The sequence below is a fragment of the Perna viridis genome, chromosome 14 (genome assembly GCF_037379345.1).
Source record: "Perna viridis isolate PV_CMFRI_1.1 ecotype Kerala chromosome 14, ASM3737934v1, whole genome shotgun sequence".
Classification (NCBI taxonomy): Eukaryota; Metazoa; Mollusca; class Bivalvia; order Mytilida; family Mytilidae; genus Perna; species Perna viridis.
In genome coordinates, this window is record NC_142458.1 from 4,488,076 (window position 1) to 4,515,989 (window position 27,914).

The window sequence follows — 27,914 nt, forward strand, 5'->3', positions numbered from 1 at the left end:
AAGATTTCGAAAAATTGTCAACGACGACGGACGACGGACAGACAATGACAACGAATGCCAAGTGATAACATAAGCTTGCTTGGCCTTTGGCTAGGTGAGCTAATAACAATGAAGACAAAGTGTCCATGTATAACATAGAAAACAAGGACCAAAATACTCATGAAAAAAATCTCTTTTCACAGTCATGTTTTTCATCAACCAAGAATGCACTTCTTTAGGTTAAAATCCATTGTATGATGTAGATTCTACAGAGCTCGAAAGAATGTTTCAGACAGACAGACAGACAGGAGATCTGTAGCATAACAGTATTGCATTTTCTTCTTTTATTTATCAAAAATACAGATGTATAGAAATAGTGATATTAACATTAAACAATAAACAGAAGTCTACTGTAGTACAAAGCAGTATCATTGTTGACACATTCATCAAAGTGTCTGCATGTAGTTTTGTTTTTATAAATACATATGAGAGAAATAAGAAACACAAATAAGAGAGAAAATGTCGATTGGTTATTCACGTTGTAAACAGTTGAAGCAAATATGGAACCTCTACCCAAAGAATTACACATCTCTTAATTTGAATTTTAATGAACAAAACAAAGGCATAAATGTATCATTCATATCTAATGATCATGACGATTAAAGCAGAAAATCAAAAAAACTACAAGTTTCAAAGCATTACATGACTAAATTTTCATAGATATTGAAACCACTTTTTGCCAAATCAGATTATTTGAAGACCAATAATTACCCTTGACTGACATTTTCATCCCAGTGGTATTGTTGTCGCTTTTACATATACTTATTCTCTTTATATCTCTGACCAACATCACAGAATAATAAAGGTTTAACAAATAGGACATTGATTTGTTTTTACTTTGACTGCCTGATTTTTATGTAGAATAATATTTATCTCCATTTATCATACCATTAGTCTCTTATTTAAAAATACTTCATTTTTGGTCAAAACCTGCAATCACATGAAATACTGCAACAATTGATAAGAATGCAATCACAGTAAAAATGATAACAAAAGATGAAGAACATAAACATTCTAAAAGTATATACAGAAAAATAAGCAGCATAACCAGGAGTACTCCAAAAGCCTTCATAATGTCATACATCTAAATTCTTTTCTCCACAATGACTTCTAAGTTAGCAGGCAGTAAACCACCCCCTCCACCTGCTAGTTCTATTTTTGGATTTGCTCCCTCAGGTAATGATATTTTAAATCTTTGCATAATGGAGGCAAAGATCAGGTGAAGTTCTGGTTTTGCCACAGTTTCTCCCAGACAGACACGCCGCCCGGCTGAGAAGGGAAGCCAACTCTCTGGTTTCATCCCAAGTTTCCCATTCTGATCAAGGTATCTATTTGGGTCAAACTTTTCAACATCTGACCAGTAATTTGGGTCATGATGCAGGGCCCAGTGGTTAATCATAATCGTGGTTCCTTGGGGTACATCATATCCACCTGTTATGATGATAAATTAAGTACCTTGGGTTTAATTTTCGTGATATAGTACATTGTATTAAACTTTCTTTTTCAAGACAGTAATACCTCAAAGATTTTTCTTCAATTGTAAAATCTGTCCTATATCAACAATGCAATTAAAAGAGTTCTTTTTATGCAAACTTCTTTTTTTTAATTAAAAGCGCCCCGTGCAGGTCCGCATGTTAACAGAATAGGCCTGCAGCAGCACTAAGCTTGTCGTATAAGGCGACTAAATAGTGCTCAGAAACCTAGCCGGGGGCTGGGCGCTCTGCCCACAGAGCAACTGGGATGTGTGCCCCAGGTGGTGGAATGGGGTACCCCTGGCGTGTTATATGCTGGGGTTGTCAGGCTACAATACGGATAACCTGACCGCAAACCATAGTGGTGCACCGTGTTGGGAAAGATGCCACGTTCCTCGCACGTTAAAAAACCCTGCTGTGGTATTTGATAGGAGTAGGAACCTTTGCGCTCCGCCACAGGAGGCTAAATTGCCCGATCTTACCCATCCCCCCTTTTTCTAGTGGCAATCAAAATTTGTCGACCTTATTATCCTTGTGACCCATCCTTTTTTTTTCATTTCATGTTCATTTTATCATCCATTTCATGTTCATTGTCTGAATATAGCTGAAATATTGCTGCTCGGACGTTAAACCCCAACATACATTAATTAAAAGCAATTTGATTGGTTGGTTCTCCCAGCAGCAAGATATTTTGTATAGACTTAACTTGGTACTGTAACGTCAATCATTTAACATGGATAGGTCTACAGTCCACAATTCAAATAAATCAAAACTGAATAGGACTTTGATGAGGGAACACCAGGATTCAAATCATTCAAAACTGAATAGGGCTTTGATAAGGGAACACCAGGATTCAAATCATTCAAAACTGAATAGGGCTTTGATGAAGGAACAAATCTTAATTATCACTGGAATTATTCAGGATTACTATTTAACTTTCTCGTGAGACAAGTAATTAAGAAACAAACCTACCAACTTGTGAGAAAACCACTTAAGTAGTAAACCTACCAATTCGTGAGACAAGCACTTTAAGTAATAAACCTAATAACTTATGAGATAACAAACCTACCAACTCGTGAGACAGGTTGTTAAGAAACAAACTTTCCAACCTGTGAGACAAGCACTTAAGTAATAAACCTACCAACTTATGAGATAACAAACCTACCAATTTGTGAGATAATAAACCAACCAACTTGTGAAACAAGTACTTAAGAAATAAACCTACCAACTTGTGAGACAAGTACTAAAGAAACAAACCTACCAACTCGTGAGACAATTTCTTATGAAACAAACCTTCCAACCTGTGAGACAAGCACTTAAATAATAAACCTACCAACTTATGAGATAACAAACATACCAACTCGTGAGATAAGTACTTAAGAAACAAATCTTCCAACTCGTGAGACAAGCACTTAAGTAAGAAACCTACCAACTCATGAGACAAGTACTTCAGAAATAAACATACCAACTCATGAGACAACTTCTTAAGTAATAAACATACCAAATTGTGAGACAAGTACTTAAGAAACAAATCTTCCAACCTGTGAGACAAGCACTTAAGTAATAAACCTACCAACTTATGAGATAACAAACATACAAATTTTTGAGATAAGTACCTGAGTAATAAACCTACCAACTTGTGTGTCACAGAGGGTAGCATGTGGTATTCCTAGTGGTACAGCCACTCCTAACCTCATAACCTCATGCAGTGTAGCCTCTGTATAACTTAGTGATTCTCTATCTTTTAATCCTGGGAGTCTATCTTTTCCTAAAACAAACAAAAAGTTTGATGGCTCATTATCAAATTATTGTCTTTCTAAGCAGTATATTCTTTCTTATCATACATCTGTAACATGCAGAAAAACTGAGGGCTGTTCTATTAAAAGGTATGAGGTACCCAGGGAATGCACTTTTTCACCTCGGAAGCCAACCTTAGGAGTTCTATATATGTTTTGTATTAAACATTATATTTTGTCAGGAGTGCTAAGCATCTGCCCATATACAAAAAATAAAAGTGCCTTCCCCCATCCCTCATATTCTTTAGTGAAACAGCCCTGATGCAATATAATCTGACCTAGAACTTTGTAAATTTCCTCCTTAACAATAATTTGTATATCAGGTAAGCCATCCACACAACAAATAGCCCTACAAAATGACAGAATAACGGATGTATGGACAGACAGACATATGTTATATCTTACCTAAAACATTGTCAATACCCTCCTGAACTTTATTCTGTATGTCAGGTTGCCAAGTCATATAACAAACTGCCCTACACAATGACAGAATAAAGGATGCATGGACAGACTGACAGACAGACAGACTGATGTTATAATATCTTACCTACAACTCTGTCTATTTCTTCCTGAACTTTACTCTGTATATCAGGTAGCCCAGCCATATAACGAACAGCCCAGTACAATGTCATTCTTGATGTGTCTATTCCAGCTGTAATAGACAAATGTAACCTTTGACCTTTCCTTTTTTATTTGTCTTGTCAAATACTTTTAAATTTTTCCACAGTAACATTAATTAAAAATAAAAGTGAGATTAATATACAGAATTTATCTTCTCTTTTTTATAACAAATTGCTTCCTTGGGTTCAAAATAGTTAAAAAAAAATATGCTCATACTTTTAGTATTTTTAATTTTTTTGTTTTAACACCAGAGAACAGGAACCATGCTTGTTAACTTTTTGCAACCCCTAATAGGGAGATCTACTGCAATCTAATTGGAAATCAAAAGAGAGCATAGTAACCTTGCTCATACAACATTTTAACAACGACTTTCCTGATCCTTTATATTGTAATTACGTTGTTTGAGTATACAGATGGTTTGATCATTATGAATATTTATCATTTCAGTTCAATTTTTTTTTCATAAATCTTCAAAACAACAATGATAATTTTGAAACAACAGCAGAATAAATATTTACAAACTCTGACGGCAGGAGAACTTGCATGAGATAATTACTTATGTAAGATTTCTCCTATGCAGAGACACTGATTTTAAGGAAGATAGACAGTTTTAGCAGGAATCTCCTACAGATGTAGGAGTGTAAACACCTATACCTATATCTGGTGTTCTTGGCATATGTTATTTCACTTTTCATATTTATTTAAGGATTTTTTTTGTCAATTTTTGACCAGGTCATGTGAAATAACAAACTTTGGAGTAGCTTACACTTCATGTAACCAACCTTGTGGTAGCTTACATTTCATGTAACCAACCTTGTGGTAGCTTACACTTCATGTAACCAACTTTGGGGTAGCTTACACTTCATATAACCAACTTTGGAGTAGCTTACACTTCATGTAACCAACCTTGTGGTACCTTACACTTCATGTAACCAACTTTGGTGTAGCTTACACTTCATGAACTTCAAGAAGTTTACAAACAAGCATAAACTGCCCCAAACTTGGTTATGTGAAAATATCTTGGCCAAAAATTAAGAACAATCCTTATAACTTAATTTCTAATCAATTAAAGTCAAAATTAAGATTTGTCCCTTCATCAAAGCCTTATTTAATTTGGAATTATTTAAATTGCATACTGTGGAATGATCGATGTTACTGGCGTCACAATACCAAGTAAGTTTATGGAAAAAACCTATTTAGCCCATATGACCTTCAACCACACTTGGTGGTCACTATCTAGAGTTGACCTTCACTCATACTAAATGGTCAATTATTACCAGAGAAAATATCAACTACTGTCAGTCTGATGTGTGCGTCTGTTAATTGTGATGCTAGCTCCTCATTCTCATCCTGGTCTGCCTCGTACTTGGCTAACAACATGGAGTCAGTAAAGTCATTAATGGTATCTGAAATACAACATGGAGTCAGTCAAGTCATTAATGATATCTGAAATACTGTGGAAGTACTTTAATTCGTGGATAACAATTTTCGTGTATTAGGGAAGAAACACAAGTCCATGGATTCTTGAATTCGTGGTTTTGAGGCTTTCAGAATACACATCAATAGAAATCTTCTATTTGAGGGGAACAAAATTTCGTGGATTGACCCTCCCATAAAAACACTGAAAATTGGTACCCCACGAACAATAGTACTTTCACAGTACAACATGGAGTCAGTCAAATCATTAATGGTATCTCAAACACATCATGGAGTCAGTCAAATCATTAATGTTATCTGAAACACATCATGGAGTCGGTCAAATCATTAATGATATCTGAAAAACAATATAGAGCAGTCAATTCATTAATAATATCTGAAATTTAACATGGGATCAGTAAAGCCATTAATGATACCTGAAATACAAAATGTAGTCAGTCCAGTAAATTGTGATATCTTCAATACAACATGGAGTCAGTCAAGTCATTAAAGTTTACAACATAGAGTCAGTCAAGTCCTTAATGCTATCTGAAATACAATATTGAGTGAGTGAAATCTTGGTTCATCAGCAATCAGTCACTAATTGGTCATCTTTCCTTCAAATAGTTGTTTGGATTGGTTCAGGGATGGTACCTTTAACTTAGAAACTGCCAACAAGAGAAAAATCATATGTTACAATGTAAGATGGTCTCAATGACATGAACTGAAGGTTAGCATTGCTGATAAAAGACTAAGAAAAATGTTGCCGCTTTGTAATGCTAAGAATACTCCCATTCAATTATTTCTACAAAATTAACTTGTACATGTGTATAGTAAACAGGATAATGATAAACAATAAACCTAAAAAGGGGTAGCTAAGAGATCTGTTACAGAAAAGTGTAAAGGAAGAAAGCACTGACAGATGGACATGATGAGTGACATAAGTAAAACAAGGTTCTAGATGGCCTGAATTGCTCACATGGTCAAAATAATCTTTTTAGCCTTCTAAAGCTGGACTCTTGACCCTACTGTACTATTGTCGCATCAATCATTTAATCAATAAAGAGCATCCTAGTTATCCACCTAGTTTTCATATTATAAAATAAATCTCTAATAATATTTTTTTTACTCTACAAGGGCAATAACTCCAATTTCAATCAACAAATCTTCATGAAAATTCTGACATTGGTTTGTTTCACCATGCTGATAAATTTTACTCTGTAAAAATTTGGCTCAACCCATTGGTTTTCGAGTTATTTCCACAAATTCTCTCAATTATTAGTAATAGTGGCCATATTTTTCCACATATCAAAAATCCCTCATGCACATATTGTTAAGAATATCCCAACAAACATTCCAGCGAAGTTTGGATACAATCCATCCAGCAGTTTTAGTAGAGAAGATTTTTAAAGTTGGAACTGTACAATTAAAAAAAAATATTCCATTTCAGGACTAAAAACTCAAACATCCGTAAACGAATCTTCCTGCAAAATTTGGCATAGACCAAAAATCCCTATGCAAGGATTGTTAAAAAATACCAAGAGGCACATTCATGCAAAGTTAAGTTTAAATCTGTCCAGTAGTGTTAGAGGAAAAGATGTTTGAAAAACACAAAGTAATTGCAATAGTTCACATGGCCCTTCAGGCTAAAATAATCAACAATGACATGAACAGTAGGACCATACCTATTATTATTTCGCAGGCAAAAGGGCATATCATACAAAGTGAATTCTAGACAAAAGGGCATATCATACAAAGTGAACTCTAGGCAAGGGGCATATCATACAAAGTGAAATCTAGGCAAGGGATATATCATAAAAAAGTGAACTCTAGGCAAGGGGAATATTATACAAAGTGAACTCTAAGCTTGGAATATATCTTACTAGGATCAAAGGCCTTTCTGTGGTCCTCTACTTGGTTATTGATGATATCACAAAACTCATTAACATTATTCATGACATTTCGATATTTCTTAGTTGTCCAGATCTTTGTCATGAATGGGAACAAGTCCTCAACGAATCCATTCCCAATCATTTCATTTGCGTCTTTATTTAGCTTCATAAATCTTGTGAATACTGGATCATCAAGCTCAACACTATCAACGTAAAGTGTATAAAGTGTATTGAAAATATGAAATGTACAAAATTTATAGAAATTATCAAACGTACAAAATTTATAGAAATTATCAAATGTATAAAATATATATAAAGATATCAAATGTATACCAGTGTATAAAAATTATCAAATGTATACAAGTGAATAAAAATATCAAATGTATAAAAATGTATAAAATGTGTAAAATAATTTTCCTTTCTGGCATGCTGATTGTTGGACATATGAACAAGTTTGAATGACAGCACATTTTTTGTTTAATCATTGAACATGACTTGTGGTACAAGTAGATTGCTACTGTTTTAGTTTTTTTGTTTTTTTCATATAATTCAGATTTTCAGAAATTAAAATATCCTTTTTAGTTTGTTTTCTGGCAGAAAATGTGTGTGTAAGTTAAGAAAATTTTCAGTAAATCATTAATGAATGTCAAAAAAGTTTATTCAAACGAAATATTGACATAATTCTGTCACAAAATGATTAATATTCATGCAGTCAACAAAAAACAGAACATTTTACTTTTGAAAGGGAAATCAAGGGAACCAGAATCCAAAGTTTTATAAAAAAAAAAAAAAAATAACACCCTGTACTGGTTCAGGAGTCAAAAGAATAAACCAGCAGCAATACTAATCTTGTGGTAAAAGGCAAATTAGAACTGCCCACAGAGAAACTGGGTTTTGTGTGTCCAGGTAGTTGAATAGGGTACCTCTGACATCCTACATGCTGGGGTTGTCAGGCCATAATACAGAAAACCTGACCGCAAACCAGTGTTGCACCAGGTTGTGAAAAATGCAATACTCTTCGCACATTAGAGAATCCAGATGTGGTATTTGACAGCAACAGGAGCCTCCCCTTTGCTACAGGAGGCTAAATTATGCAACATTACCTATCTTTCCTTAACACCGGTGGCAATCCTATTATCCTTGCGTCATCTCATTTTTTCATTTCATTGACATTTCATGTTAACCACCAGATATAGTTGAAATACTGCTGCTTGGGCGTGAAAAACCATTCAATCAATCAATCAAAAAAATAGAATGATCCAATGATAATAATTAAATAATGACTAAATAAAGAAAATGATAAAAAAACATGAAAGAACCTAATTGACACGTACATAGAAACAAAAGTTTATGAACAATCCAGACTAACACCACTGTACCACACTGGATACTTATATCACTGTACCATTCTGGATACTTACACCACTGTACAACTCTTGATACTTACACCACTGTGCCACACTGGATACTTACACCACTGTACCACACTGGCTACTTAAACTACTGTACCACTCTGGATACTTTTACCATTGTACCACACTGGATACTTACGACATTGTACCACACTGGATACTTAAACTACTGTACCACACTGGATATACTTACACCACTGTAACACACTGGATACTTACACCACTGCACCACACTGGATACTTACACTACTGTACCACTCTGTATACTTATATTACTGTACCACTTTGGAATATTAATTATTGTATCACACTGGATACTTACATCACTGTACCATTCTGGATACTTACATCACTGTACCACTCTGAATACTTACACTACTGTACCACTTTGGAATATAAATAACTGTACCACACTGGATACTTACACCACAGTACAGTTCGGATACTTACACCACCTTATTGCTTTGAATACTTACACCACAGCACCATTCGGATACTCACACTACTGTAACACTCTTGATACTTACACCACTGTACCACTCTGGACACTAACACCACTGTACCACTCTGGACACTTATACTACTGTACCACTACGGATACTTACACCACTGTTCCACTTTGAATACCTACACCACTGTTACACTCTGGACAGTTACACTACTGTACCACCCTGGACACTTCACACTATTATACAATCTTTGGACACTAATACTTCTGTACCTACTCAGGAGACATACTCTACTGTACCACTCTGGCCAATGATACTACTATACATACTCTGGACACTAACACTACTGTTCCTACTCTGAACACTTACACCACTGTTCCACTTTGGATACTTACACCAAAGTACCACTATGGATCCTTACACCACTGTTACACTCTGGATACATACACTACTGTACCACTCTGGACAATTATACTACAGTACATACTCTGGACACTTACACCACTGTTCCACTCTTAACACTCACACCACTGTACCTACATGTACTCTAGAGACTCACACTAATGTACCTACTCTTGACACTAATACTACTGTACCTACTCTGAACCCTAACACTACCTTACCTTCGCTGGACACTTACACTACTTTACCTAATCTGGCCCCTAACACTTCTGTACATACTCTGGATACTTAAACTACTGTACCCATTCTGGACACTAACATTACTGTTGGAATATGTTAATTTATCATACCTTTTCCCAAAGCATACGGCATTGAGAATATTGTATACCATCAGATCAATAATAGTCTCTGGATTAAATGCACCTGTCTGTTTGGCCATCAATGGTAAACATTTCTCCATTGAACCATGAAGAACCTTCTCTAAATGTTCACCAGCTAAATACTGCCTGGAAAGTAAATCCATAGATATATTATATGATAACATGCATCAAGGTCCTTCAAAAAAATGAAACAATGATGTGATATAACTTTAAAAATAAAACAATTAAAAAGAATAAAACATACAGTCATAATTTAAGAACCTTAGTGAGCACGCTCACATACCCCACGCTTCCCTATGCTGGATACTCAAGTAAATTTGTTTGTAAGAGAAATACATATAGAAGGACCCCGATAAAAAAATAATAAGATTGGTTTTTTTTAGGCTTTAGACCTTTATCTTCTAACTAAAGTTTCTTACTCAGGAAGGTAGTTTCATACTCCAGACTGTGATTTCTTCGAGTTTTAATTAATCCAATGTAAAAATCATTGCAGTGGAACAAAACGTAAACTTGACCTGTAACTTATCATGGTGAACTTATATACCAAAAATCATGTCATAATCTTCAAGCGTTTAGAAAAAAAGTCTGAAAAACGGTTATTTCTGTGAATTTAGCTAAGTTCAAGGCCCGTAATTTTGGTAAAAATCATCGGAGCAGAATCAACTACAAACTTGTCCTGTAAGTTATCATGTTGAATTTCTGTACTAATAATCATGTCAATATCTGCAAGCGTTTAAAAAAAAGTCCGAAAAACTGTTATTTTTGTGAATTTTCCAAAGTTCAAGTCCCGTAATTTCGGTAAAAATCATCAGATGAGAATGAAAGTTAAACCTGACCTGTGACTTGTCATGGTGAATTTATATACCAAAAATCATGTCAATATCTGCAAGCGTTTAGAAAAAAAGTCCGAAAAACTTTTTTTTGTGAATTTGCTAAGTTCAAGGCCTATAATTTTGGTAAAAATCATTGGAGTTAAACGAACGTTAAACTTGACCTGTAACTTGTCGTGTTGAATTTCTGTACTAAAAATCATGTCAATATCTGCAAGCGTTTAGAAAAAAAGTATGGAAAACTTTTTTTCTGTTAATTTTCCTAAGTTTAAGACCCGTAATTTTGGTAAAAATCATCGGAGCGGAACTAAAGTTAAACTTGACCTGCAACTTATCATGGTGAATGATATACCAAAAATCAAGTCAATATCTGCATGCGTTCAGAAAAAAAAGTCTGCAAAAAATGATGATGGACTGACAGACGGACTGACGGTAGGACGAACGGGTTAAAACCATTATACCCTTCACAACTTCCTTGTGTGGGGTATAAATACCCAACACAGAACATAAACTGCTGCTGTGGGGTTCATTTCTGAAGCAGCTGAATTTAAAAACTCAACTCTTGAATTACATGATAATTAAGAATTATTTGTGATGATGCCTTCAGTCCAAACCTAAACTTGCGTGATAAACGGTTCCACAATAACACAAGTGCAACAGTAACTTGTTCTACATATATTACCACACTGGACACCAGTGCAACAGTAACTTGTTCTTAAGACATTACGACAATGGACATCAGTGCAATAGTAACTTGATCTACAGACATTACTACAATGGACACCAGTGCAACAGTAACTTTTTCTTAAGACATTACGACAATGGACATCAGTGCAACAGCAACTTGTGTTACAGACATTACTACAATGGACACCAGTGCAATAGTAATTTGCTCTACAGACATTACTACAATGGACACCAGAGGAACAGTAACTTGTTCTGAAGACATTACCACAATGGACACCAGTGCAACAGTAACTTGTTCTATACACTTGACCACAATAGACATCAGTGCAACAGTAACTTGTTTTAAAGACATTACCACAATAGACTCCAGTGCAACAGCAACTTGTTCTACAGACATGACCACAATAGACCTCAGTGCAACAGTAACATGTTCTAAAGACATTATCACAATGGACATCAGTGCAAGAGTAACTTGTTCTAAAGACAATGGACATCAGTGCAACAGTAACTTGTTCTACAGACATGACTACAATGGACATCAGTGCAACAGTAACGTGTTCCACAGACATGACCACAATAGACATCAGTGCAACAGTAACTTGTTCTGAAGACATGACCATAATGAACACCAGTGCAACAGTAACTTGTTCTACAGACATGACCGCCCCGTGCAGGTCGGCATGTTAAAAGAATAGGCCTGCAGCAGCGCTAAGCTTGTCGTAAAAGGCGACAAAATAGTGCTCAGAAACCTAGGGGGCTAGGCGCTCTGCCCACAGAGCAACTGGGATGTATGCCACTGGTGGTGGAATGGGTACCCCTGGCGTGTGACATGCTGGGGTTGTCAGGCTATAATACGGAAAACCTGACCGCAAACCATAGTGGTGCACCGTGTTGGGAAAGATGCCACATTCCTCGCACGTTAAAGAACCCTGCTGACGTATTCGATAGGAGTAGGAACCTTTGCGCTCTGCCACAGGAGGCTAAATTGCTCGACCTTACCTATCCTTTCCTTTTATCTTGTGGCAATCAAAATTTATATATCCTATTATCCTTGTGTCCGATCCTTTTTTTTTTCATTTCATCATCATTTCATGTACATTTATCATCCCTGTCATGTTCATCGACTAAATATAGCTGAAATATTGCTTGGGCGTTAAACCCCAACAATCAATCAATCATACAGACATGACCACAATGGACATCAGTGCAACAGTAACTTGTTATACAGACATGAACATAATGGACACCAGTGCAACAGTAACTTTTTCTTAAGACATTATCACAATGTACATCAGTACAACAAACTTTACTATGATGGACATCAGTACAACAGACATTGTCACAATGGGCATCAGTACAACAGACATTAGTACAATGGACATCAGTGCAACAGACATTACTAAAATAAACATCAGTGCAACAGTGTCACTAGTAAAAGAATCCCTAAATTTTAGCAAACCATTAAAAAATAACACAATAAAAGTATTCCCAAAACAAGTTTAAATAAGACCAATGGTAAAAAAGTATTCTTTCATTTGCATGCTCATTATATTTGTCAAACCTTATGACATACTTCAATGCTTTCAATGCTAACTTTCTGTGTAGCTTCCATGTTGGTGTATAGTTAGCAAATGCTATATCCTTTCCACCCTCAGTCATCAGATCCACTAGTAAGAAAAACACTATGTAACTATCATGAAAGGTATTGCATCTTATTCATCTAATCAGTTTGTGAAAATCACTTAAAGAGTTCTTTATTAAATCCATTTCAACAAAACCGTGTGAACCACCCCACTTTTAAGCCAATTTACCTTCTTTTTTTAGTTTAGAATGACAAATTTGTAAAAAATACAGCAGCAAGTTTTCCATGGATATATATTTTTATAATAAACTATTTTAAATCTTAACTTTGTATCATATTGTAAAAATTGTAAGCAATAAATATCTACCTAATTGAGCACTAGCACCAGCAGTGATTACTGGGATGTTGTATTGACTATAGTCTTAGAAAGAAGTAGAGGCAGTGACTAATTGGATGTTTAGTTGGCTATATTCTGTGGAAGAAGAAAAAGCAGTGACTAGTGGGATGTATTATTGACTTTAGTCTGTGGAAGAAGTACAGGCAGTGATTTGTGGAATGTTTTATTGAATTGAGTCTGTGGAAGAAGTACAGGCAGTGATTTGTGGGATGTTTTATTGAATTGAGTCTGTGGAAGAAGTACAGGTAGTGATTTGTGGGATGTTTCATTGAATTGAGTCTGTGGAAGAAGTACAGGCAGTGATTTGTGGGATGTTTTATTGAATTGAGTCTGTGGAAGACGTACAGGCAGTGATTTGTGGGATGTTTTATTGAATTGAGTCTGTGGAAGAAGTACAGGTAGTGATTTGTGGGATGTTTTATTGAATTGAGTCAGTGGAAGAAGTACAGGCAGTGATTTGTGGGATGTTTTATTGACTAGAGTTTGTGAAAGAAGAAGCAGTGACTAGTGAGATGTATTTTTGACAATAGTCTGTGAAAGGAGAGCAGGCAATGATTAGTGGGATCTTTTATTGACTAGAGTTTGAGAAAGAAGCACACACAGTGACTAGTGGGATGTTTTATTGATTATAGTCTGTGAAAGGAGAACAAGCAGTGACTAGTGGGATCTTTTATTGACTATAATCTGTCTAAGATGTACACACAGTGGTTAGTGCGATGTTTTATTAACTAAAGTCTGTGGAAGAAGAACAAGAAGTGATTAGTGGGATGTTTAATTGACTATAGTCTGTGGAAGACGTAGAGGCAGTAACTAGTGGGAAGTATTATTGACTATAGTCTGTGAAAGAAGTACAGGCAGTAATAAGTTGGATCTTTTATTGACTATAGTCTGTGGAAGAAGTACACACAGTGATTAGTGGGATGTTTTAGTGACTAAAGTCTGTCGTTTTGCATTCGTTCTTTATCATTAGTTTATATTGCTATGATTTGGTTTTACTGAAACAAATCAATAACTTACAAGAAGGAATGGAAGGTCTGTTAGCAAAGTCAGCCTTTCTCTTCACCAATGCCTCTGTTACTGTTTCAATGTCATTCAATATTACCATTTTAAAAGGTCCTGCAAAAGTCAGTACTCATCTTAAATATTGTGTTACTTAAACAAACTGTGAAATATCTGTCAATATACAACCATACCATGAAATACCTGTCAATGTTACCAAAAGACAACCATTTTGTGAAATACTTGTCAATGTCACCACCTGAGAACCATGGTATGAAATACCTGTCAATGTCACCACCTGAGAACCATCCTATGAAATACATGTCAATGTCATCACCTGAGAACCATGGTATGAAATACCTGTCAATGTCACCACCTGAGAACCATGGTATGAAATACTTGTCAATGTCACCACCTGAGAACCATGGTATGAAATACATGTCAATGTCATCACCTGAGAACCATCCTATGAAATACTTGTCAATGTCACCACCTGAGAACCATGGTATGAAATACATGTCAATGTCATCACCTGAGAACCATCCTATGAAATACTTGTCAATGTCACCACCTGAGAACCATGGTATGAAATACATGTCAATGTCATCACCTGAGAACCATCCTATGAAATACTTGTCAATGTCACCACCTGAGAACCATGGTATGAAATACATGTCAATGTCATCACCTGAGAACCATGGTATGAAATACATGTCAATGTCATCACCTGAGAACCATGGTATGAAATACATGTCAATGTCATCACCTGAGAACCATACTATTAAATACCTGTCAATGTTACCACAAGACAACCATTCTGTGAAATACCTGTCAATGTTGCCACCTGCGAACCATCCTATGAAATACAATGTTACAACCATAAAGTAACAAAGGTAAAATAGCATTCAACCATATGAATTAAATACCCCTGGCAACCATTCTGCAAAACACATCTTAGTCTTAGTGTTACCACCTTGCAACTATTCTTTGAATATTTAAATGTATTTATTTTACAACCTGGCAACCACACTGTGAAAAATGTTCAGTAGCATTCAAACATCAAATAAAATACTCCATGGATACAGCTTTATATACATCTATTGAATATACCTAAACCTTAAAGTTGAGGTAGTTATGAACACTTTATTGAAGCTTTACGCTTTATTATAATTGGAATGCAATTTCACATTTGACACTGCTTAAGTTTCAGACAGACTGATTGTGAATTTAATTGGTTCATAAGTATGTAACAAAGAAAATTAAGGTTTATCAAAATTCACATTTTCAACTATGTAGCTACTCAATAGGTGGGAACACACGGGATGAAATATACCTATATAATACATGTATTTTGTGGGAAAATATCAAATTTATTTGACAAGCTTCAGGAACAGTCAGATCACAAGCTAATCTGACTGATTCGGAGGAAGTACAAATAAATATATTGATATTTTTGGCATTGTTCACGTATTGTTTTTATCCTGCAACCACATTTTCTAAAACAAAATATGCAAAATTTGCCCAAATTATTTATTTATTTTAGAGCTCAGCAGTCGGCATGTACAACTTTGAATTTGTTACACGTTTCCTTTTTTTGACATTGCTCATAACTGAAGGTAACCAGGAGACATTATTATGTAGTGACACAATAATGCTTTGCATTATTCAACATCCTTTATTTGTATAGTAGAAAGCCTAGCTGCAGGATAAATACAGATTTATATATAATGTTCTCATGTCAAACATAAAGTACGAATGTTTAGGACCAGCATTGAAATAGGTGTGATTTTTTTTTAAATTATGATAACCCAGTCGACTGGAAATACTATGAGCATGCTCTCAATGAAAACAGCTCCTGCTTCAAATGAACTTAATTGTAAAGGTCTTAAGTTGAATTATCTCCTGTATCGTATTAATTTTCCCATAGACTTCTATAGTGAAGTGCATATTTTTAGGATTTTTAAAAAAATATGTAAATTGATTCAATAAAACTTTCACTTATGTAGCATTTCTAAGGACATGTGAACAAATAATTTCTTGCAAAGAAAATAGAGTGAGTCCACGAAGATCGGACAGAAAAGTAGTCTTGGACTATAAATAGCCATTTTCCCTACTTTCACTTTCATTTTGCACTCATCAAACCAACCCTTTCAGTGGAACATTTTTATGTTATTATGTTAGATTTTCTTTTAAAAAGTTCTTCATCTTACAGTGTGATGTTTGCTCTATTTTATAAGTCATTGTTCATATCTTTTGACAAAACATTAGTTTATAAAGAGGCAAAAAGAACATGCACTATATTTTAATAGCATCCATGTTTTGACGTACACCCGCTCAGGGATATGCAATACGATACTGGTACCTTTAGATGCATAAAAATTAAGTATGTTTCTTAAAATACATTTCACACAAAATTTTGTTACACTTTTCACTTTCACATGTAAAATATTCTGTCTCAAGTTGGATTATTTCCATTTACAGATATCTAACAATGACTTTATTTCTGCATGCACTTCTACAATTAACACTTATTTTTTTATATGAAATTACATATAAATCACTTGTGTAGTTTAGAAGGTTTTAAGACTTGTTGACAGACAGACAGAAAGACCGGGTGATTGCTATTTACCAGCTTCATTTTGTTTTTAATAATTATAAAAATATTTCAAAATTGCATGAGATACATATGCCTTCCATTTAAGAATATTGCATCTTTTATAAGCATGTGTACTTCATGAGTTTCCTTTCACATCAGTTCTAAACATGTATGTTACTCGTGCTGGTTCTAGATATATATTGCAATTATTCGGTGTACTGTACTCCTCTTATTGTTCACTGTTACTCTATACACTTATGTCATTTACCCATGCACTGATTAAAATATTTACCCATAGTTCCACTAAACAATGATGAAGAGATTTACCCACAGTCCCACATAACAATGATTAAGATATTTACCCATGGTCCCAATGAACAATGATTAAGATATTCACCCACAATCCCATTGAACAATTATTAATATATCTACCCACGGTTCCCCTGAACAATAATTAAGATATTTACCCACATTCCCACTGAACAATGATTTAAATATTTACCCATAATCCCACTGAACAATGATAATGATATTTACCCATTTTTTAGTCCAACTGAACAATGGTAAAGATATTTATCCACAGTCCCAGATAACAATGATTAAGGTATTTACCCATAATCCCACTGAACAATGATTAAGATATTTACCCACTGTCCCATATAACAATGATTAAGATATTTACCCACAATCCCACTGAACAATAATTAAGATATTTACCCACATTCCCACTGGACAATAATTCAGATATTTACCCACAATCCCATTGAACAATGATTATGATATTTACCCATAGTCCCACTGAACAATGCAAGCACTCCACAGTTTAGTTTAGTTTCGCACTTTTGGCTAGGGATGACAAATGACATAAATGGAAACCGGTGGTTGCTACAGTGATAAAAAATGAAGAATCTATTATTGATAAAACATTTTCTGAAAAAAAGGTGACTTTTAAAAGTATTTTGCAATGTTTTATATATTTTTAATGTTAAAGGGGCTTTTCTTTCAATGACAATTTGACTTCATTGTGAAAGTGAAAGTAAGTCAATTTTTTACCATACTAAATTTAATAAGTGGGTTACAAAGTGAAATAGCTCAAAATCTAACCGGCGATGCCCACATGAGGAAGGGGTTTTCGAAGGAAAAGGTTTGAACAGTTTCAGGGGATGAAATAAAAATTTCAGATATTTTGCGGGAAATTTGATATTTTTAAACCTCATTTTATGAACTTTTTTTGCAAATTTTCGCATATTTTAGCATGGTTTCTATGGTAACCCTATATGCTGTGGGTATTTTTTCCAGAAAATTTTTAATGCATCCTGAAGGCCTTGGCTTGAGCTATTACTAGGTATATAGATTTACAGGTGCTTGACAATTTTTTAAAGTGATAAATGTTACAAAGCATCAGATTACAAGACCAAAATTAGTCCCAGATAACAAAGATTAAGATATTTACCCACGGTCCCACTGAACAATGATTAAGGTATTTACCCACTGTTCCACATAACAAAGATTAAGATATTTACTCACAGACCCACTGAACAATGATTAAGATATTTACTCACAGTCCCACTGAAAAATATTTAAATATTTATCCACAGCCCCACATGACAATGATTAAGATATTTATCCACGGTCCCACTGAACAATGATTACGATATTTACTCATAGCAACACTGAACAGTGATTAAGATACTGTAAATCAACTTATTTTTGTGACTACTTTCTTTTGCGTTTTGCTGTTGTTGGCTTATTTTGCTAAGATTTATTTTCACATTTTAATAAAGCAATTGCTTAGACATATAAAGATAGTGTTTAAGTATGCTTTGTTGCGACTATTTTTCGCGATAATTCTATGCCCGCGAATGTCGCGAAAATAAAGCGCTATAGAAAATTAATTGGTTTACATTATTTATCCACAGTCTCAATGAACAATGATTAAGATATTTACCCATAACAACACTGAATAATGATTACAATAGTTACCCATAGCAACACTGAACACTGGCCCATACTTCTTTATGTACTTTTCAAAAATTTCATGTAAAAACTTTGCCTGTAAAACTGAAACAATAAAAAGAAACAAATCAATATATATGTGGATAATCTATCGATTCACAATGGAAAAAAATGAATTATTTTAAGACTGTAAAGATAATATAATTGATCATATATAACTGAAAAATTCAGTCAGAATTCAAATTAAATAATTCAAAGAAAATATAAAACTGACCATAATAGATGTACATGTTGTTACAAGCAACAGGCTGATAGTTTACCTTCATAATTTCCAATGATAGGTAGAGCGAAAGGTCCCGGTGGTAACTTGTATTTCAGTCTGTAGCGGAGCTTGTAAACCACAAGTATGACAATTACACCAATCAGTACTGTCTGAACATTCAGTCCTGATAAAACTGTTGTTAACATCCTGAAAAAAAAACAAAAAATAAATGAAAATGCAAGTTTACATATGTAGTGATTTTGAATAATAAGATGTTTTGCTGGGTGCAGCTTGATACAACCACATAGGTCAAACCCTGAATATTTGGGGCAAGTATGGACACATCATTCAAGCTAAATACAGCTTTTATTTTTGATCATGATTAGATACTTGACACATAATAAGAATTTGACCAGAATTGAAGTGGTCACTTTTTGACCCCTTATTCCTCAATGGTTATAGCTGAAACCTCCAAAATCAATCCAAACCTTCCTTTGGGGGTATGGCACTCTTGGTACAATTTCAAAGTGATTCATTTCTTTTAACTCAAGAGGTGATTCCACAAGTGGGTCAGAGGAGAGGTGATTCCACAGGTGGGTTAGAAGTGAGGTGATTCCACTGGTGGGTCAGAGGAGAGGTGATTCCACAAGTGGGTCAGAGGGGAGGTGATTCCACAAGTGACTCCAAAGTGAGGTGATTCCACAGTTGAGTCAGAAGAGAGGTGATTCCATAGGTGGGTCAGAAGAGAGGTGATTCCACAAGTGGGTCAGAAGAGAGGTGATTCCACATGTGGGTCAGAAGAGAGGTGATTCCACAGGTGGATCAGAATAAAGGAGGTTCCATACAAAAATACAAGTTTTTTTTTACTGTTAATGGGCTCTCAAGGGTCAATGTCCGTACAAACATGATTAATTGACATTTTTGAAGACAATAAATAACATAATGATTGATCACTGAAAACCAAGAAGAGAAGTAACTTTCTCATATATATTGCATAGAGATCTATTCATTCTATATATATCCTGACTCCAGGAGAAACTGACTAAGGTTATTGAGAAAGTACTATTTTCAAAATTAGGTGTGTCTAAACTGAAGTGGCTCCATAGATGAGTCTGAACAGAGGTGGATCTGAATAGAAGTGGTTCCACAGTTGGTCAGAACTGAAGTGGTTCCACATGTGGGTTTGAACACAAGTGGTACCACAGTTTAGTCTGAACGAAAGTGGTTCCATTGGTGGGTCTAAAAACAGGTGGGTCAGAACTGAAGTGGTACCACAGTTTGGTCTGAATAAAAGTGGTCCATTGATGGGTCTGAAAACAGGTGGTTCCATTGGTGGGTCTGAACTGAAGTGGTTTTACAGGTGGGTCAAAACTGAAGTGGTTCCACATGTGTATCTAAACAGAGGCAATTCCACAGGTGGGTTTGAACAGAAGTGGTTCCACAGGTAGGTCAGAACTGAAGTGGTTTCATAGGTGGCTCAGAATTGAAGTGGTCCCACATGTGGGTCTAAACAGAAGTGGTTCCACATGTAGATTTGAACAAAAATGGTACCACAGTTTAGTCTGAACAAAAGTGGTGCCATTTGTGGGTGTGAAAACAGGTGGTTCCATAGGTGGGTCAGAACTGAAGTGGAACCACAGTTTGGTCTGAACAAAAGTGGTTCCACAGGTGGGTCTGAAAACAGGTGGTTCCATTGGTGGGTCTGAACTGAAGTGATTCCACAGGTGGGTCAAAACTGAAGTGGTTCCACAGGCGGATCTAAACAGAGGCAATTCCACAGGTGGGTCAGAACAAAAGTGGTTTCACAGGTCGCTCAGAACTGAAGTGGTTCTACAGGTGGGTCTGAATAAAAGAGGTTCTACAGCTGGATGTGAACACAGTTAATTCCACAGATGGGTCAAAACAGAGAGGGTTTCCCAGGCTGGAAAAGCATTTATAGGCCTACATGTAATTTTTCACTGAAGCTTGTGCCAAATTGTTTATTTGGATAAGAGGGACCTCTAAAAATGAAAACACCTGAAGTATAAGGGTACAAATTGTGCTTCATTTTTCTATACCCTAAGGTAATGACTAAATGCCCTCCCTAACACAAAATAATCATTGAAACTGGAACTTGGTTCACTTCCCAAAACATTCTCTTGAGAATATATTTTATGTATCCAACTTTAAGTAAAGCATTCCAAGGATTTTACAGCCTCTAATACACTTCCCATTAAGTAACAAATAGAACTGACATTCTTCCACTACATCCAATTATCGGTAGGAAATTAGAGTTTGTCCAGGACTACTTTCTCATCTGACTCAGGTCAAAGTTCATTTGGAATATTTGGCAAGCTGGGTCAGAACAGACTCAACTCTAACAAGACTTTAAATTCAGTTGTCAATGTCACATGGTTAGATCTTCAATTTCAACATGCAAAATAAGAATTTAGCTCACTAGTGGCTACCCTTGCTTTCAATCAAGAAATAAGGACAATGAGTCCTTGGTAAACAGGAAGTTGTTTTTCTAATTTAATTTTTCAAAAAATATATCCAACCATATGGCACTATGATGAGTAGTTGCTGAGAAAAATGCGACAAAATTTTCGAATTTAAAAAATGTAGTCAAAAATACACTAAGTCTTCGGTAAAACAGGAAGTTGTTATCAAATTTATCAAAAAATGTATCCTACCACATAGCAAACCTATAAGAACAATGTGTTAAAATTTCAAGTCACTGTGATAAGTAGTTGAATGATGAAGAAATCCTAATACCACAGCTGGTCCCAAAACTTCATTGTACAGTGCAAGAGTTGCCCCTATATACTCAAGTAACATGGTAACATAAAAAAATAAACTAAAAGTGAAAACAAAATAAGAGATACAGAGGGCAGAAATTCCAGACTTGGGACAGGCACAAAAAATTGCTATATACATGCACAAAGTGACCCAAAGGAACATGGATACACCGACACATGGACACATAGGCCCATAGAAACACGAATACACCGATACATGGATACACAGACCAATAGAAACACTTATACACCAATACATGGACACACGGGCCCATAGAAACAAGGATACACCGACACATGGACACAGGCCCATAGAAACACGGTTACACCGACACATGGACACACAGGCCCACAGAAACTCGGATACATTGACACATGGACACACAGTCCAATAGAAACACGGATACAGACACATGGACACACAGGCAGGGGAAAAACAGTATATCTCCTCTCCTTCATAGTGGGATTATAATAAAATTTTGGGTGCAGATCGAAATAAAAGAAAAGTTCCAGCATGAAAAATTACCATAGCAGAATCTCTTTCACATGTTTGTCCTGACATTTCTCAAATCAAATTAATTCCTTGTTCATACCACAGTATGTATTTTCCACTCCTATGGAAAAGATATGTCAAAAGTATATCCCATAAAGATATGAAAAAGGTATACATAATGTATAATGTCATGGTAAAAATATTCAACTTAAGTCAAGAGTGAAAACAACTTTGCTCAAGTGAAAGATTTTATTCTGTAATGATGTTTGTATAAATATTATACAGAATTGAATGATCTTGTAAATAGCTACGGCATGGTCAGAGGTCACCAGCAAGGAATTGTTTTTCCTAAACAACCCATTCATGACTAAAATGTAAGAGAATAAAATCATTAATACAGAGAAAGTTTATATTTATTTTTCAATGTTGATACACATGACCAAAAAGCTAAAACAAACTGTCCAGGTATTTAGTAAGATTGAGTTAGTTTAAACGGGAGGGGAGTGACTGGCTTTCTCAAAGTTAGTTTAAATGGGAGAGGAGTGACTGGTTTTCTCAAAAGTGCAAAGGGCTATCCTGACACAAAACTATAGCCCATGTAGCCCAAAAAGCTTCATTTGTTTGGTGGGTTTTTCTACACCATGAATCACCTGTACCATAGGTAGTGTCTGAATTTTTATATGGACTGGTACTTAGTGTTCAACTAAGAATAAATTCTGCAACTATAAACTCCTGTGTTTAACAAAAATCTCCTGTTTGATACATTAAAAATATTGTGTCAAATGAGGCACACGTGTAGCAGTACTAACGTCAGATTGACTGTTGATCCAGGGAAGCTTGATAGGTTCACATTAGTCGTGATCCGAGGTCTAGGACAATTCTGATCTAGGATCAGGTCTGGAACACTCAACTTCTGATCTAGGATCTCAGTGTTAGAAAATGATTTTTTTTGTCAACATTGACCCATCATTATTTTACATTGAAAGCACTATACATTTTAAAACAACTTAATCCAATTTCATCATAGACCTGCTTAAGTTTACATAGACTATGTCTGTAGGTCTACAACTAATTTCTTTCTCTGGGACCTGGTCTGAGATACTCAACTTCAGACCTAAGATCTTATATAAGAGTCTTTGACCTTCAACTCTTTTCATTGATCAAGATTTTTTTGCTACTAACCATCCATGAAGTCATTAAAAATGGAAATGCTATCCAGGCGACAAGCCTACATCATTGAATTGTTACTAAGTCAACCTCCCACAGAAATCCAAGATTTTAATGCTACTTTCCACTCATTAATGTTTGAGTAATAAGTCAAAACATAAAAGCACTATCCAGGCGACAACATTCTATGAAATACGGAGGGACAGACTGATGCATGGACTGAAGGACAAATAGACAGGTAAAAAACTATACACCCTGACAACTTTATTGTGCAGGGTATAATGACAGCATCAAAATAAACCTTATTTGCAATACTGTGCAATACTGCCAACAGCAACAAAAATGTGGACTAAACATACAAGTAAAAATACTGTGACACAAAAGAATATCCAGGCTTCAACTTGAACTTTAACCTTTGAACTTTGAGTTGTAGAGTAGACAAATATTCAAGCTTGTTACAGCTCTTAATTTGGATTGTGAATAAATGTTTGACAAGATTCTAACAAAAAAATGAAAACAATAAAAAAATTTAAAAGGTGTAGCAGAAGTCCAATATGACTAGCCGAGGACCAATAATTCAGCCAATATGGAAAACCTTATGTAATTATACCTTTATTGACTAACTAGTCCATTAGGTCATATTGGCCTAGGCTAATACTGATCATAACCAGGCCAATAAGACATACTGGATGGCTAAATGACCCATATTGGCACACTTTTGTAATTTTGTATTGTATTGGCAGTTTTTTTTTATCATATTTAGGCTAATATCTGAAGGTTAGTCAATAATACGGTATAATATCCTGATTTATTGATAGCAATGAAATACAACAGGTAAAAAGCAAGGTCAAGAAAATGTTATGAAATATTACATCAGATTTAAACATGTGCTGGTGAGAAAATCTTTCTATAAATAGCAATGATTTAGATTTTCTGCAGTATAATCAATTTCAATACATATCTGGCAAAGCAAACTCAATTTATATAAAAAAATTAAAAGAGTAATCAAGGGAACCAAGGTTATAGCGGTAATAAAAAAAAATGAAATCCAAGGACAAAGACCAGACATGGAAAACAGACAAACACAACAAAGAACATAAAGTAAATAAAATCATACATACAAAGTAAAAGTAAATGAGCAACTCAGACTCCACTAAATTCTGGGAGCATGGACCAGGTGCACTGGTAGGGTAAGCGTCCTCTACTTTTCTAGAAACACCCGCTGAGTTGCTCATAAAAAGTCAAGTTCGAGGTAGACATAAGAGGAGAGGAAAACTATGACACGTTGAACAAATCAGTCTTTACGACGCAGATGGATACACCGTAAAGATTTACACGTTCATGAAAAATCAAGTTCTGATTTTTTACTTGCTGAAAAACATTGAATTAACCAAGAAAAGCATTAATTAAACTTTGATTTGAGAAAGTTGTGCATTCCATGGGCAGGCAAAATGGATATTATATGAAAGGTAAAAATAATTTTACACACATATATTATGTATTAAGACATTTATACATGAGATAAGACATAAAATTTATCGAACCAAATCAAGGGCCCCATAAGAATGTGATTGTGAAACTCAATAAGGGCCCCCATTAGAACGTGACTGTAAAACAGTTAGACTTTGTTATTGATTTAACCAGAAATTTTAATGATAGTTCTACTCCTGAGTTAGAGTTGTCTTTCTTGTCAATCATTATGTGTTTAAAAATAGAGATGTCCTTGGGCCCTAACACTTCACATTGAAGCCAAAAAATTGCATTAAAAACTAATAGCAAAACTACCTCAGAAACTTAATTGTTTGTGTGTAGAGGACAATAATGATTCCCATGAAAATACATGGATATTATCAAATGCTATTATATCCTTTTAATTCATCAAAATCAAGGTACATTTATAGTAAGGGAAGAGATATCATTTACATGCCATGTAACCCTAGGGAATATTAAAATCGACAGGTCCAACTATCTTTAATTTTGGAAAATTGTACAAAAATATTTTGTCCATTGATCATGTGTATATCTCTCAAAAATGAAAAACTGTATATGACGATAGCTGGATAAACCTGTACCCCTATTGTCTCTATGGAATACTGAAATTTAGTACACTTTCATCATAAAATTTGGGCTGCGACAACAAAAGGAGGGGCCGGTACCTACATAGAATACCGGCAAATTACATCAAGGAAAATGCAGAAAATATGCAAGCAGTATTGCTAACAGATGCCCTCTCCGTAATACAAGCACTGACCAACAACAAACCACCACAACTTGAAAGAGCTATTTATTCCTTCAAGAGCCTTAAAACTGCCACACAGTGGATACCTTCACGTTGTGGAATCATCGGAAATGAAAAAACAGATAAGCTAGCAAAGGAAGGCGCTCAACAACAGCACGATGAAAATCCTGTCTGCTACACAGAGATGAAGGCCATCATCAAGTCTCTGCACAATATCCGTCAGAAGCAAGATAGCTACCATCATCTAAAAAGATCAGAGCAAACTTCGATCTTCAGGCTCAGGACAGGACACAACAGACTCAACCATCATATGTACAGAGTTTTGAAGGTCATACCATCATCTATGTTTCCCTGTGGAGAAGCAGAGCAGAATACAGAACACTTTCTGCAGACGTGCAAGTTACACCAGGCACAGAGTGAAGATATTGGATAAACCAACCCGCATTATAGAGAAACTGTATGGACCTGTGGAAGACCTACATAAGACGGCCAGATTTGTTGAGGAGACTGGCATTCAAGTGTAATGGCGAACGACAAAAAGAAGATAATAAAATTTGACAATATTTTACGAAACTCAATCTCATTTTGCCATTGTGTGTAGATGCCCAACAAAATTTCACAGCTCTAGCTCAAAATCTGTGGGAGGAGATAGCCAGTATGCCTCCTATCCAGGTTGACAAATGAACAGACATGTGAACATATCAATAGATTAACAGACAAGGGTAAATTAATATGCCCTGATTTTTAGTCCTTGGGCATAAAAAAAAACAAAATAAAAAACAAGAAGCTGCTATATCTGGTGGTAAAATAAATAACCTTGGTAACAATATGCCTCCTATCCAGGTTGACAAATGAACAGACATGTGAACATATCAATAGATTAACAGACAAGGGTAAATTAATATGCCCTGATTTTTAGTCCTTGGGCATAAAAAAACAAAATAAAAAACAAGAAGCTGCTATATCTGGTGGTAAAATAAATAACCTTGGTAACAAAATCATAGCTAGTTCGACAATCTGATGCTAGATTGTGCTGTCACTTGATTCGAAAAATTTGAAAGAGGAAAATATTTTTGTGCATATGAATTTGTCATCACAATTTATTTGTTAAAACCACAGGTAGGAAACCACAAATTTGTGTACACTTTTGGCAAGGGTTTAGTTAACATTATACTTATATTACAATCTATCTGATTATTCGAATTATTTTTGCATCATAAACACATACATTGCACATGCATGATAATATTCTGAAGCCAAATATCTGAATTTCTTAAGGTCTTTTTTATTTGATCTATTGAAAGTTTGGATAATCTCACACATAAAGCTTTTAAAACAGGTATATACAGTTCATCTCTACAGAGCTTGTTTTTTTGTGTCTAGACTTTTGTTGTATTTGTTTTAAGACCAAAATATAATTATTAAATTATAAGGATAATAATATTGCCCAATCGCCTTAATTTGGATATCTAGTCCATTATACATTTAGCTATCGCCTAAGTTAAAATTTAAATCTGACCACAGATTTCAGAACAAAAAATATTAGTATATATGGTTCTGGGTCAAAGTAAAAACTGCAGTTGTTAGTATAGACAGTGGCCTACAGAAAACTACTCCTATTTCATCGTGTACAGATAAAAGCTAAACTTTTGTAACATTATGTACAGATAATTAGTCTATTTTTTAGTATTATCTCGCCAAATGTAAGCGGTTGGAATTCCTTTAGGATGGCACCAAGTCAGAAAATAACTTGCCAGACAACCTCCAGCACTGCTGGAGTAACAGAAATCTTGCATTCATGAATATGGGCCTAGAACATTTCTGAAACCAAGGTTTTTGAACAACGATGTGGACATAGACCATATACATGCAATTGTGGTCTTACCTTGCTATTATTCAAATACAACTTTCAGTCTGTCATAGCCGGTGTAGGCGCTTTATATCAAAACTGCCAGAACGATTTAAATAGCCGTGACAGCTCAGTGTTTACGACCTATATATTGATCGGCGAATCGAGACACATGGTCAAGGTTAAAAGTTCAACGGGAAA

The 27,914-nt window shown here is 35.1% G+C and overlaps 2 protein-coding genes across 3 annotated transcripts; one reads left to right on the forward strand and one right to left on the reverse strand.

Moving 5' to 3' along the window:
- Positions 1-308: 308 nt before the first annotated feature.
- LOC148597811 (steroid 17-alpha-hydroxylase/17,20 lyase-like) lies at positions 309-27,893 on the reverse strand. 2 transcript variants are annotated; one of them, XM_088562121.1, is made up of 11 exons: positions 27,750-27,892; positions 19,247-19,395; positions 18,954-19,031; positions 14,393-14,491; positions 12,970-13,063; positions 9,850-10,005; positions 7,228-7,439; positions 5,206-5,334; positions 3,855-3,959; positions 3,145-3,279; positions 309-1,470 (listed from the first exon to the last, which is right to left on the reverse strand). In XM_088562121.1, the coding sequence occupies exons 2-11, from the start codon at positions 19,392-19,394 to the stop codon at positions 1,124-1,126; spliced, it is 1,503 nt and encodes a 500-aa protein (XP_088418247.1). In that variant the 5' UTR covers position 19,395; positions 27,750-27,892; the 3' UTR covers positions 309-1,123. The 2 variants fall into 2 exon arrangements, with proteins under 2 accessions (XP_088418247.1, XP_088418248.1); XM_088562122.1 differs by having other exon boundaries at positions 1,285-1,470; positions 3,128-3,279; positions 27,750-27,893.
- On the forward strand, positions 25,827-26,297 carry LOC148597812 (uncharacterized). The gene has a single exon (XM_088562102.1). It carries the CDS (start codon positions 25,827-25,829, stop codon positions 26,295-26,297), a length of 471 nt encoding a protein of 156 aa, XP_088418228.1.
- Positions 27,894-27,914: the final 21 nt, after the last annotated feature.